The sequence below is a fragment of the Lontra canadensis genome, unplaced genomic scaffold (assembly GCF_010015895.1).
Source record: "Lontra canadensis isolate GAN:19392208 unplaced genomic scaffold, GSC_riverotter_1.0 scaffold28, whole genome shotgun sequence".
In the NCBI taxonomy this organism is placed as follows: Eukaryota; Metazoa; Chordata; class Mammalia; order Carnivora; family Mustelidae; genus Lontra; species Lontra canadensis.
In genome coordinates, this window is record NW_022631022.1 from 12,364,953 (window position 1) to 12,379,411 (window position 14,459).

The 14,459-nt window shown below is 39.8% G+C and overlaps 1 protein-coding gene across 5 annotated transcripts in view; it reads left to right on the forward strand.

Annotated features, from left to right (window-relative positions):
• Nucleotides 1-14,459, forward strand: part of NEDD4 (NEDD4 E3 ubiquitin protein ligase) — a 128,222-nt gene that overhangs the window by 93,603 nt on the left and 20,160 nt on the right. For all 5 annotated transcript variants that reach the window (XM_032864895.1, XM_032864891.1, XM_032864892.1 and 2 more), the window contains 5 exons: nt 5,213-5,379; nt 7,238-7,355; nt 7,447-7,614; nt 10,730-10,795; nt 13,594-13,713. In XM_032864895.1, coding sequence (XP_032720786.1) covers nt 5,213-5,379; nt 7,238-7,355; nt 7,447-7,614; nt 10,730-10,795; nt 13,594-13,713 — 639 coding nt within the window. The remainder of the gene's footprint in view (nt 1-5,212; nt 5,380-7,237; nt 7,356-7,446; nt 7,615-10,729; nt 10,796-13,593; nt 13,714-14,459) is intronic.

Below are 14,459 nucleotides of genomic sequence, written 5' to 3' on the forward strand. Positions count from 1 at the left end.
GTTAGCGAATAGAGAATACAGTGTTTATAAATGAGAGCATTTATTATAATTAAGTCATTAACTTTCTGATTTTTTAGAGTTTTCTGAAACTATGTCCTATTCTCCTCCATAAAGTAAGAATACAATTTACTATTTGTAAGTTAAATATATGGAAATTTTGAGAAGACTTTACTAATTAGGAGCGCTTTTATGAAATGGCTGGGGTGAGGATGGATGGGCTCAGAGGAAAGAAGGGAATGGGGGAGGGAAAGAATGCAAGTGATCAAATAAAATGCCATATTTATCTGGGACAAATATAATTTAACAATTTTCATGGATGACAGGACAAGTCAAGTATTTGGGCAGAGCTACATGCATCGAGAGTAAGGGAGGAAGAGGCAGAGAGCATGTATTTGGAGTAGAATTGGATAGGGATTTGGAAGCTGGAATTACTGTCCCAAGCACTGCTACTAGTGAGCCAAGTGACAGTGTGAATTGTTGAAGGTCTCTGAACTGCAGGCTCTTCTTTTGTAGAATGACAGTACTGTACCAGATGACCTCTTAGGGTTTCTTCTGGCAGAAAAATTCGTGATTTGAAAAGGGGACCCTAAAACACCTGCCTCTTGACATTCCCACTGAAGCAACATTTACTGAAAGCACACGGTATATTGGCACTAATTAGCTTTGAAGAGTTTTCTTGTGTGTGCCTTCTTTAACAGTCAAGCCTCTTTGGTTGAGGGTCTGATTAAGCTTCCAGAAGAACTGTAAAGGTGAGGGACCTCCCCCAGCACTGGGCAATACCTCACACACCCATATCTTTGAGAAAGAAAGCTTGAGAACAAGCCATGCTTTTGCAACAGAGCTTTCTGGGAATTTGTTAAGTAAGTTCCAACACAGGGCTTGAACTCAACCCTGAGATCAAGACCTGAGCTGAGATCAAGAGTCAGATGCTTAACTGACTGAGCCATCCAGGTGCCCCTCTAGGAATTTCTTATATGCACTATTAAGATTTTACTTTATGTAAGGTTTTATAGGTGAGATAAACACGACACCAGGCGAGGTAGGCACAAGGCAAGATTTATTAAAGGCGCCCTCCAGCAAATTTTCAGGGCTCAGGAGAAGGGGAGCCAGGAAAGTCACACCGGGAGGAAGTGGGCACCCTTGGGCGAGGTTCCATGACTCTGGAAAGCAGAGTCAGGGAAGTTGCACTGGGAGGGAGTCGGTGGGGATCTTTTATGGGACCAAGGCAGGGCATGGGCTCACATCCATATATGGTAGGGTATTTGGTGATCGGAGGATATGGGGTGGGGAGTCCTGATAACTTCTGTTTCCTGCATAGGTATTGGGTTACCTATGGAGACATGACCTGGGCATACATCCTTTTGGCGGGAGAGTCAAGGGTTGAGGAAGGGGGGGAGGGGACTGGAAGATGGCAGCCCCGGGGGTCATTTCTATTGTTCCTCCTGCATTCCCGGAGCCACCGACCCAACACTTTATGGGGAAATACATAATAATAGAAGGAAAGAACTTTTTTCTTTAATCACAGAATATAGTTAGCCCTTAGTTTGGCAATCAAAAACCGTGGTATTATCCTTTCTTAAATCTATATTTGCTTATTTGATTATATTTTCTTCTTTTTTTTGTTTTTCTCTGATTTCTGATTTATTATATAATAATCACTTTAAAAAAAATTTAGATATTTATGGGTCGAAGTTTCTCCACCTGGCATTTTGGTGCACAGGGTATCTTGCATAATGGAATTCTGTTTGAAATGAAGGATGACTGCCATAAAGGAAGAAAATTCTTTATTTAGTAACTAAAAAAAAGTTAACAGTATTTCATTATTTAGGAACCTGCTCCAAGTTTTGCCCCCACACACATGTTATAGGTACCTCATTCACAGTTCAGTTTTTGTGGGTAGAGTTGCTTGACTTCATTTTGTGGTCTCAGGTCTCAATGTTTGCATTCCCTCAGAATGCAGCTTATAATTTTAGTAGTTGTAAGCATGTAGGAGTTTACTTATGAAAGGCCCTAGGAGTGCAAACACATGAATCTATGCTTTTTATCTTCAGTGTAGCTAATGACCAGAGAAGTCTTGTCTTTGACATCCAGTTTGTAACTGAATATATAAAACCCTACTTTTTAAAGAAAACAATTATCATTTCCAAAAGAGACTCACTCAGAGGCAACCTGTATTTCTTAGTATGTCAAAGTCTGGCTATCCTAAGTTATTATTTAACATTTGATTTTTGTACCTTTGCAACTTTAGATTTAGTTGTATATATTTTGCAAGACTACCATTAATGTGTATTGTAGCTCTGAATTCTTTCTTTCTGTTCCTCTTTGACTCCATTAAGTTGTTGGCACTTGCATACTACAAGTTAGAAGTTAAATAACATTCATCGATACTTAGAAAATTATTTTGTGAAGAATATTAGCTGATATATGTCTCATAGGGAGGCATTCTATTAAAAAAATGAAAACTCAGTTTTTCTAAGCAATATTCAAAAGTACAACTGTACTTTCCAGAACTTGAAACAGGTTTTTAAAAATTAGGCCTCTAATTAAATTAGTTTTTACCCTTCTCAAGTTTACCTAGATAGCATGCATTCGCCAAGGAGACCTTTAAGAGAGAAATTTTTAAGAAGATTTTAAAGAAATAGTCTTGTGGTACCATTTTCCTAGCTCTAACCATTTTTATAATCCTTTACAGCAGTAGTAAGGACCCTCTTACTAATAAATTTTACTAATCTACAGAAAAATTATCAATGACCATAGTTTTAAAAACTTGACCATTTTTCAAGAGAGTGGAATATAAAAATTCAACTCACATACTTTTAAAATCGAGACCAGAGAAATAACATTTGATTTAATATACACAAGACTAATTTTTAAGTATGTAGATCCTACATTATGATCATTTAAAGGAATGGAAAGGAGAGAGAGAAGGAAGGTAAACATGGCTGGATAGAGAAAGTAAGAGGATACAGGAAAAGGAGAGAAATAGAGCAATAAAAGAAAGCAAAATTAAAGAGATGTCAGTTCTGTAGAAAAGTTTGTAAAAAGGAAAAAAATAAGAGTAAGAAAGAAAGGGAGTGAATTTACTTCCCATCCAGATTCCTTTTTCCAGAAGAATTCTTTGTCTTTTCTCTCACCCTCCCCTCCTCCACAGACCTCACCTTCTGTCCTGCCTCAGTCTAAAACTGATAACTGATAACCCTCCCACCAGACCAGCCAGAGACATCAGCCTTGCTGCAGAAACCGCTGTCCTGTTCTCCAGGCTGCTAGAAACATTCTCTTCCTTTCCAGCTCTTCTCCCTGACCCTCTCTTTTCAGAGTTAACCTTCCAACATAAAAGAATTCTCTTCCACCTTCTAAGGCATCAACTGGCTGGCACACACAACTGTCCTTCAGCACTAGATCCCCACCCAGTGCCTCGAAAGAAAGTCTGTATATATTACATTATATCACATTACTTTTTTGCCTGTTATTATGGTACCAAATATTTTTCCCATTTTGTCATTTTTTTCCCCACTTTGATTTGATAGTTTTTGCCATGTACAAAGTTGGAGGTTTTGTAATCAAATTTATCAGTCTTCTCTTTCATACTTGGTGGCTTGCCCAGTCTTGGAACATAGTTTTTAAATCTCAAGTTTTGTTGTCATACATGTTGGTTTTACTTTGTAGCATTTAGACATTTTTCAATCTGTAACATCCTGGTAGAAGGTATGAGGCAGCACCCTACATAATTTTTTTTTTTATTTTCCCACAAATTTGAACTGAAGTCCTATAAATTTGAGTCTTTCTGGGCTTTCTGATTCATTGTGTTGAACCCTCTGTCTGTGTGTGCAGTGGAGTATAATATATTTTACTCAGTATGGTTAATTATTCATTATTCTGTTTTTAGAACTGTGCTGGTTATTCTTGCTTGTTTCTGTGTCTATTTGAACTTGAGAATTGCCCATTATTTATAAAAATCTGTAATGTAGGGGTGCTAGGGTGGCTCAGTCAGTTAAGCATCCGACTCTTGATCTCATCCCAGATCTTGATCTCAGGGTTGTGAATTCAAGCCCCAAGTTGGACTCCATGCGCAGCCTGGAGCCTACTTTAAAAAAAAAAAAAATCTGTAATGTAGTTTTATCTTAATCTTGGCCACTATACACATTAACTTGGGGAGAATTGACACCTTTGTTAAGACCGAGTCTTCCTATCCAAGATCATATTATGTCTTTTCATTCATCCAGTTCTCTTTTTATGTCTCTTTAGAAGAATTTTTAAGTTTTCTTCACTCATTTATTTCTGCTTTCCTAGCCGTATTGGTATTTAGTAGGACCTTTCACTGTTGCCTTTTCTGTTAGGAAGTTTCTTATGTAAAAACATGCCATGAACTCTTGCTACCCTTCCAAGTAATTCCTTGCCCTAACTACCTTAGTTTAAGCTTCACGTACCTATGCCCCTCACTAGTATTAGAGGAAATTTCTAATGCCTTCCTGTCACTTAAAACAATGAAATTTTATTTCTTTGACTATTTTATGACCTGATCAAAATGCCTTTCCATGATCCAGAAAGAGAAAAGTCAGATGTGAGAATCCTAATGGCTTTTCAGTTGCTAGAGAGTTCTCGTAGCGATTATTTCTAAATCCTTTGCCTTTCCCTGTGGTGCCCAGACGTATTTGGGCTTCATCTAGGTCTCAGATAGTTACTGATTTCTACCATAACAAGGTGCTTTCTCTGTGGGAAAGACAGTGCCCAATAAGACACAATTCTTGTCCTTCATTCATTTGCTTATAATTTAGAGAATAGCCCAAGGTTACATGAGTTTAAACTGTGTTTCTCAGTGCTTTCCATCATTGCTTGTTTATTTAAAATGTTTGCTGTCCTGGGGCAACTGGCTGGCTCCGTAGGTGGAGCCGGAGACTTGATTTTGGGATTGCATATTCAAGACCCACTTTGGGTACCGAGATTATGAAAGACTTTTTCCTTTTAAAACCTTTTTGAAAAAATGTTAAAGGTTTCAAGCAAATTTAAGTGTTATCATTTTGCAGGGAAAAAAATCTTTATTATCATAAAATGTTTATATGATGATCTTAAAGGTTGACACTGTGCAAATTCTTCCTTGCATAATTTCTGGAACTGGATACGGTAAAGCTCTTTTTAAATTTCCTCCAGCATAATTCATAAGGTTAAAAAAAAAATCAAGCATAAACTTAATTGTTACCACTCTGTTTTTCAGCCTGGCTGGGTTGTTTTGGACCAACCAGATGCTGCTTGCCATTTGCAGCAGCAACAAGAACCTTCTCCTCTACCTCCAGGATGGGAAGAGAGGCAAGATATTCTTGGAAGGACCTACTACGTAAACCATGAATCTAGAAGAACACAGTGGAAAAGACCAACCCCTCAGTATGTGCTGGTGGCTTTCACATTTGTGATCTGAATACATTTTGACCACAAATTTTCATTCTGAGGTTGTGTCTCAAATGGATTCATAGTAGTATAGAGATCTATAAACTGTAAAAATGTAAGGAGGATTTTTATGATCCAGGGCTTTAAAAATGCCATCTTAACGGTTTCTTTTTTAAAATGATTTGATAATATTCAAAATTATTTGAGTCATAAATGTCACCCTCTAATTGCTTCATTTTAAATCGTTTTGTAGCCACAAAAAGATATGTTTTGTCTTTAGACTGATTTAAAAATTCTTGGAAATTTTTTGTAGTTTGTTACTAAAACATAATAAAATGTTAATTTCTACTGTAGACTATTTTTAAATATAAATTACTTGTAAAATGTAAAGGACTAAATAACAAGGGTCTTTTGTTTTTGCCAATCTGGTCAATGCATACATAGTTTCCAATGCACACAGATCAAGGATAGAATGATCTTTGAGGTATTCTAATCTATGTCTTCTCAGTGACCTTTTTCTTTTATTAACATCAGACTGTATATTTATAAATATACATTTACACATGTCCCATTACTCACATGTATTATCAAAAACTCTTCCATTTCTCCTCTCTTATGGCCTTACAAAAGCTTTATTAGTCTTCTGCTTTTTGACAGACACTTAAAATTTTTCATATTCGTCATTAATTTCTAACTTTTGGCTTTTTATTTTGTGTCTGATACAGTCCAAGCACTTTTGTAGATATTTTCTGATCTCAGATCTTTCCAGAGCAAATCAGTGATCCTGCTTCTTCATGGCACAGAGGCATCAATCTCTGTAGGGATCTGTACAGATCATAAAACTGAAAACACTAAGAAATTCTACAAAATTTCCTATTGCAGAGCTCAGTATTATAGCAAGCTTAACTTGAACGGAATCACATTTCTTTCACTATGGTTGATATTATGTTCAGATAGCCTAAGTCAGGTATTTATGGAAAGAAAAGTCTGAAACATTCCCTTAGAATCATCTGTCAAAATTGTGCCTTCTTTAGCAGTAGCACATTAAGAATTGACCTTCCAACTACCCTGGGCTTATATGGCATTAAATAAATTACCAATAATTTTGTTATTAAATATTTGTATAAAATTCTTGATCTGATGGCCTGCTTATATTAAATGCAAATAGCTAGAATAATATAATAAACAGGGTAATGAGGTTCAGTTTGATTTACTATAATGTGCCTAAACTCAGACATGTTTTTACTATTACCTTTTTTCAGGCCAGTCCTATTTCTGTTAATGATCAAAAACAGATACTATTTAATCTGGGATCTATTAAGTTTCTAATTACAATGTTTCTCACATGATATTTCATTTTGCTCTCTGAATTCATGCATGGGGAACTCTACTCGCCTTAAGATCAATTGCAGAAAACTTTACTCTCTGGTTCTTGAAGCTGTATATGTAACTCCTGAAGCTTCTTTTTTATAATCTCTCTAGAGCTACCTTAGATTTTACTCCTATAGTAATAAGGCAAAATAATAACATAATGAAATTATTTATGAAATTCTCAGAAATGCATTTATTCAACAAGTATTTTTGAGTGCCCTAACATGTCGAACATTACTGTAGGCACGGTGGTGAGCTAAAATATCAAAGTCAGATGTGTTACACGTTTTCACAAAACCTTCATTGCATGAGGTACTCCAAAGACACCAATGTGCCCATGACTTCATCTGTATGTGTTGAAATAGCCTTTGGCCCAAACCAGTGAATTCTGATCTAAGATATTTTTTTAAATGATCACAGCCTCTTTGACGGTCATTTTAACGATCTTTAGACACAGGTGACGGTTCTTCTGTTCCTAATCCAGGGATAACCTAACGGATGCTGAGAACGGGAACATGCAACTGCAAGCCCAACGTGCGTTTACCACCAGGCGGCAGATATCTGAGGAGACGGAGACTGTGGATAATCGAGAGTCTTCCGAGGTAGAAAGATTTTTCTTGTTCTTGTCCATAGACACATGCTACGGCAATAGATTAAAGTATGTGTGGCTTAAGATTCTTCTGTTTGTTTTAGAACTGGGAAATTATAAGAGAAGATGAAGCCACCATGTATAGCAATCAGGCCTTCCCATCACCTCCAGCATCAAATAACTTGGATGTTCAGACTCCTCTTGCAGAAGAATTGAATGCCAGACTCGCAATTTGTAGAAATTCAGCCACCGGCCAGCCAGTATCCAGCTCAGTAAGATGCTCTTAGATTTTGCTGTAGCTTCAGGATTTTATAATAGAGATATTATTTCACTGGGTATCCAACATGTATAGGAAATTTTGTCTTTTATCCCTGGTTTTATTGAGAGGTAATTGACAGACCACGTTGGATTGGTTTAAGGTATGCAACATAATGATGTGACGTACATGTAGATTATAGCAAAATTATAACCACCCTAAGTCCATTTAACATCCATACCCTCACAGAGCTACAATTTTTTTTTCTTCTAATGAGAGAAAAATTTTGTCTTAAGTGGCATGTAATAATGTATTAGGGACTTTAGGACTTTACAGTACAGTCATTTTTTAAAATATCTCCACTTGTAGTATGGAGCAGAATCATGGAGCAGAATCATGGATAACCCACACGGTCACTAGAGTCTAAACAGCCATTACATAAACCAGTGCCTTCCAGCCAAAGACGCCCCCCCCCAGGAACACACCTGTCATTAAACATGTTGGGTTTGTTACTCATTTCAGCAAGGAGAACATATACTATGAGTGTCCTAGTAAGAGTATGTTAGAAAAGACTTGAAGGATTTGGGTTCATGTTAGGCAACTTTGAGGAGGGTTTAAGGAAGCAAGAGTGTGGAGCGCCTGGGTGGATCAGCTGGTTAAGCGTCTGACTCTTGACTTCAGGTCTTAATCTCTGGTTCTGGGTTCAGGCCTCGTATTGGGCTCCATCCTGGGTGTGGACCCTACTTAAAAGGAAAAAAAAAAAAAAGCAGGGATGATTCTGTGATTGGGTGACTCAAATCTTATGTATATCAAGGCTAAAGTTGTAATTAGTAAAAAAGCAGTAGTCACTCAGATTTGCCAGGATGGAGAGATATTGTTATTTTGTGGCTTGGACAGTGTTCACATTTTTCTTGTGTGGCAGGATGACAACGTGGTCTTGATTTGGTGTTGATCTGACTAATGAGTAACAGGACAAGTCCTGTGTGTCTGGGGCTACTTTGTTCCTCCTCAGTTACACCACACCTGTCACCAGCACACATGTGTGAATAAGAGCTGATGTACTTGGACTAAACAGGGAAGTAGATGGCATTCAATGAAATACTATGCAGCCGTGAAAAGAGTGAAGTGACTTAGGGGTTGTTGTTGTTTTTTTTTTAAAGATTTTATTTATTTATTTATTTGAGAGAGAGTGCGAGAGAGAGAGAGAGCGAGATCATGACCGAAGGCAGGTGCTTAACCGACTGAGCCATCCAAGTGCCCCTGTACCTTCTGAATATCATACCGTGTGCTTTTTAATTTAAAAAATTATTTATTGGGCGCCTGGGTGGCTCAGTGGGTTAAAGCCTCTGCCTTCGGCTCAGGTCATGGTCCCAGGGTCCTGGGATCGAGCCCCGCATCGGGCTCTCTGCTCAGCAGGGAGCCTGCTTCCTCCTCTCTCTCTCTGCCTGCCTCTCTGCCTACTTGTGATCTCTGTCTGTCAAATAAATAAATAAAGTCTTAAAAAAATAATTTATTATTTTTAAAGTATTGTATGATCATGGTTAAAAATTCAAGCATTATTAAAATAAATTCAAGCAGTATATAAAATAAAATTTCAATCTTCTGTCTTATCTCTAACATATGCTTCCTCAATTGCTATTCATAATTTGGCACATACTGTCCTAAACATTTTTTTTTTAAGATTTTATTTTTATTTATTTACTTGACAGAGAGAGAGAACAAGAGAGGGAACACAAGCAAAGGGAACTGGAGAGTGAGAATCAGGTTCCCCATTGAGCAGGGAGCCTGATGCAGGGCTTGATCCCAGGATGCTGGGATCATGACCTGAGCCAAAGGCAGATGCTCAACAACTGAGCCACCCAGGCTCCCCCTGTCCTAAATGTTTTCTATATATTTCTAAACATGTATGCACACACATACATTATATATGTATATATGTATATAATAATTATATATGTATATAATTTTTTAAACCTCAGATCATCTTTTGGTAACTTAACTCTTTTCACTTGTATCCTACATGTTGGACCATTTCAGTACATATAGATGTCCTCCTTTAAAACCAACAAAGAAAAACCGTCAAACATCATTCTGTTGTGCAAGTAATCCTTAAGATATCTCACCAGTTTCCTACAGATAGACTTTAGATTGTTTACAGTTCTTTGTTACTATAAACAATACTACAGTAGATATTTTGACTTAATTTATATGTATATGTTTTTGGTTTTGTTATTTAATAACATAAAAAAGTCGGTTAGTGATGACAGCATGCTTATAAAAGCACAGGGAAAAGGAGAGGGGACTTCTGGGGGACGAGTCATCTAGAATGGCCAGAGGGTGAGTGTTGAGGTGGGAAGTGCTGGAGCTGTGAGGAGTGGCCCAGTCCGGGAGCTCCTAGGCTCTGGGTATTGGATTTCATAATGTGACCCTGGTGACGGTGAGAGCTCACAGAAGGGCTCTGCACTCCAGAACGGTGTGACCAGGTCTGACTGTGGAGCGCTCCCTGGCCACAGTGTGCCCCATGGAGGACGGCTTTAAGGAAATCGGACTTGAAGCAGGGAAATCTGCAAGGAGGTTGCTGCCCTAACAGGCAAAGCAACAAATGATGAAAACATGAAATTAAAAAAAAAAACAACAACAACAGAAAACAACAACAAAAAACCCAACTTGAACTAAAGTACAAGGAGAACATAGTTGAGAGCTAGGAAAGAAACGGAATGAGGAAGATCTGGTGACTGCCCTGCCTTTAAGGGACAGGAGGGGAGTCGGGGATGGACCTGACGGGAGCTGCTGCTGGACTCCAGCACAGCCCCCCAAAACAAGGAATACTTGTCAAGGAGCAGGATGGAGTGGGTATGGACAGGGGAAAGCCGAACCCAATTTGGGGCACATTGAGGGGTATCCATTAGATATTCAAGAGAAAGTGTCCGGGGGGCTGCCAAGAGCCAGGGCGGAAGAGTGAGCCCCTGGGTGGAAGGTGCTGGCACACTGGGGTGTGGAGAGCAGCTGAGTGCCCCTCCACGGTCACTCTTCCTCCCGCCCCATCAATCCACCCCCATGGCCTTATCTGCCACTCAGACATAAATCAAAAACCTAAACCTATTGTCGCTCTCTCTTTTTTTTTTAATAAGAATCATTCCAGCAGAAGAGGCAGCTTACAAGCCTATACTTTTGAGGAACAGCCTACACTTCCTGTGGTGAGTTTTATCCTCTCCCCTCATTGTCCGTAAAAACAGGAAACTCAAGACTTTTTTTTTTTGAACACTGAATACGAACATTTGCCTGGCAGTGAGCCAATCCAGCACAGAATCTGGGTTCTTGGAGGTGAACTTCAGGGGAAGGGGAAATGGGGTAGATAGGCCAGGGAGTAGCTAGGCTGGGGAGTAGCTGGGATGGGGAAAAACGTGTCACCTGTGGTAAGAAAGCAAGGCCTCTGCCCCGGTGATTGTGGGCCATACGTGGGCTTGTCTGCTGAGGTCCTATGCTGGCAGGTGGTCTGCAGGCAGCATTTGGGTTGAGATGGTGCTGTCCAGCAGCCTCAGCTCTGTACGCTGGCCCCTGGCATCGAGCAGCAGCATCTGCTCCATAGATGAGGGGACTCAGTCCCCTGGGCAGGTGTGTTTGCTGGTGTTGGCAAGCTCAGGGGCCAGGTTGGATGGAGTTCTGCTCTCTCTTCCCTTCAGAATCATGTCCACGTCCACTGAGGCCTTCTGCCTCCTTCTCAGTAGGGTTTCCAGCCACAGCCTTGACTGGGGCTCAGACCTTAGCAGCCTCATGCCTGGACTCTTGACTTGCTTTTGGTTTTCCACCCTCCTCTCTTCCTGATGTAACTCTCATGACTGAGTTTATCTCTCCTTTACGCAGCCCGGACTTGTGTCTTACTCCCAGGCTCCCAGCCCCTTCAGCCTACCCTCCTCCTCACCCACCCACAGGACCCTCCTGCTGTCTTCCCCCCATCCCTGCTTTTTCTTCCAAACAGGCTGTCCCCTTATCTGACTGTCTCCCTCCTCTGGCTCTATGTGCACGCCATTTCCCCATGGAGAATGCCTCCTCACCTTTTTTCACCATTTGTAATTTTGAATGGCAGTCTATGCATTATTTTTGAAAAGTGGGGATTAGTTTTTGCTTTTATGAAAGTTTCACATAGAGATGCAGGGGCTCAGAATTCATTGAACCAATTGTGGCTCCTCCATCTAAAAAAATGGTGCTGTACCAAGAGAGGGACACAGTCCTGTGCTGAGAAAGGAGGGGGCAACCCACCTGTGCCATTGGCCTTGCCCATCTGCAAGAGAGGAGATGGCATGGAAAGACGGCCCTCACCATCCTTTCTCTCCTGGTTGCACTTGCCTGGTCTCATTCCATTAGGCTGGAGCCTGCTTAAGCAGAGATCTGTGGTTTTCTCCTACTGTGCTTTAGAATGTCCTCATACAAGGAAAATGTCACATTTTGGATTGACTCTCAGGCATTTATCCAAGAAGCAATTTTAAGTACACCAGATGAACACCAGAATCTAGAGATGATTTGTATTCATCTGTATATTACATGCACTTTAGTTTTTCTATGTACTGGAAAAGTTATTTCCATACCCTTTTCTTCTCAATACATTGATTAGGTTTTTTTAACAGTTTTCTTTGAGGCGTAATTTACATACTATAAAACCGCTTCATTTTTATGGGTACAAATAATGAATTTTAATAACTGTATACAGTTGTGCAAACATCACCACAATCAAGTCTAAGAACCCTTCAACTCTCCCAGGAAACTCCCTCTATCCGAGCACCTACTTTCAGCCCCAGGGGACCACTAATCTGCCTTCTAGAAGTTTCTAGAAGTTTCATGTAAGTGGAACCATACAGGGTTGCAGTTTGATGTATCTGGCTCCTCTCACTTCATATAACGTTTTTAGGATTTAACCACGCTGGTGCATGTCTCAGTAGTTGCTGATACTCTGTTGTGTAGATGTATCACCTCTATTTCTTTTGTCTACTCACAGCTGTTGGATGTCTGTAAAGTGGGGCAGCTTTAGTTCCATTATTTTGTAGACCAACAGCGCATCCTCTGTCAGCAATGTGCATCTACCCCTGTGTGTCTAGGGACAGTGTAGCTGGTGAACAGACCAGGGGTGCTGGTTTTTATGTGTAAGACATGATGGGGAAACAGGCCAGACCTGGAGGAGTCTAATCTGGTTCAAAAGACGAAAGGAAGACCAGACCTCGACTATTTTAAGTAAACCTGGGAATAACCAGACCTCTTTGTTCATTAGTAATAAATTCATAAGTAGCAACTCCCCAGCCCTTACAGAAGGAAGGCAGGGCTAACTTTTGACTCAGCACATACAGGTGATGCATTCTGTGGTTAGACTGCCTGGCTCAGGTCTCAGGTCTCAGGTCTGTAGCTCTACATTAGCAATGAATCTGTTGGGCGATTACCCCAATTTTCTAAGTTTTAGTCTCCTTGTGAATAAACATGGGCTAGTAATAGCAATGATTGCATTAAGATTTGTGTGGAGGTTAAATGACATAATCTGTGTGAAAACATTTAGTGTGTGGTTATTATTACTGTCATGTTTTATTCATGTTGGTATCGGTCGCATCATTATGGTCTGTTCTGGTTTTTTTAAGTGGAATGTGGTACACTTCATTTCATACACCTCAAAATATGATGTAAAAGTCTCTTCCTTTTATTTATTTTTTTAATTTATTTTTTTTCAGTGTTTCAAGATTCATTGTTTATGTACCACACCCTGTGCTCCATGCAATCTGTGCCCTCCTTAATACCCGCCACCAAGCTTACCCAACCTCCCTTTCCCCTCCCCTCCAAAATCCTCAGTTTGTTTCTCAGAGTCCACAGTCTCTCATGGTTTCTCTCCCCCTCTGATCTCCCCCAACTCTCTTCTCTTCCTTTTAAAGAGAGAGGGCAGTGAAAAGGGGAGGTGGTCCTTTTAAAACCATTGTTTCTTATTCGTATTCAGTTTTCCTGTTATTCTTCACTTCAGCTTTTGCCTACTTCATCTGGATTACCACCAGGTTGGGAAGAAAAACAAGATGAAAGAGGAAGATCATATTATGTGGATCACAATTCCAGAACTACAACCTGGACAAAGCCCGTGGTACAGGTACTGTGCAGTCTACCTGTTAACTTACTTTCTAATGCAATGTATGCCATCGTATTCCTGTGGGAGTTAGTACAGCTATTTTGTGGTATACATGGGCTGTGGCTAGCATCTTCTAATCATTTGCTGACCTTGGGGCTTGCATCTCCTACAGATCTCTCATATGCATGATTACCACTTGCTATCATGTAAAACAAGTCCAACTGGGAATAAAAGGATGGAGCAAATAATCTGGTCCATTGGGGGGTTTTTTGTTATTTGAATGGTTAAGATCATTATTTCACTGAAAGATAATCTGAGGGATTAAGATCTGTTAAAGAAATTTGCCACAATGACACCTTGTCCTTGGCGACAGCAAGTGCCTTTTGCGACATTTCCTTGGAAGTGTTTAGGAGAATGTTTAATTTATTTTATCACTGTTTCTCTGACTGAGAAATTTTTTTAACACTGGAAAGTATAGAGAACAATACAGCAAATACCCATCTTCTTAACACCCAGAATTTACCACCAGTAACAAATATTACTGTATTTGTTTCTAGACATTTTATTTTAAAAAAACAAAATCTTACAGGAGCACCCGGGTGGCTCAGTCAGATAATTGTCTAACTTCAGCTCATGTCATGATCTCTGGGTCCTGGGATCGAGCCCCTCCCCCGCCAACTGGGCTCCCCACTCAGCAGGGAGTCTGGTATTCCCTCTGCTCCTTCCCCCACTTATGCTCTCTCTGTCTCTTTCTCAAATAAATAAAA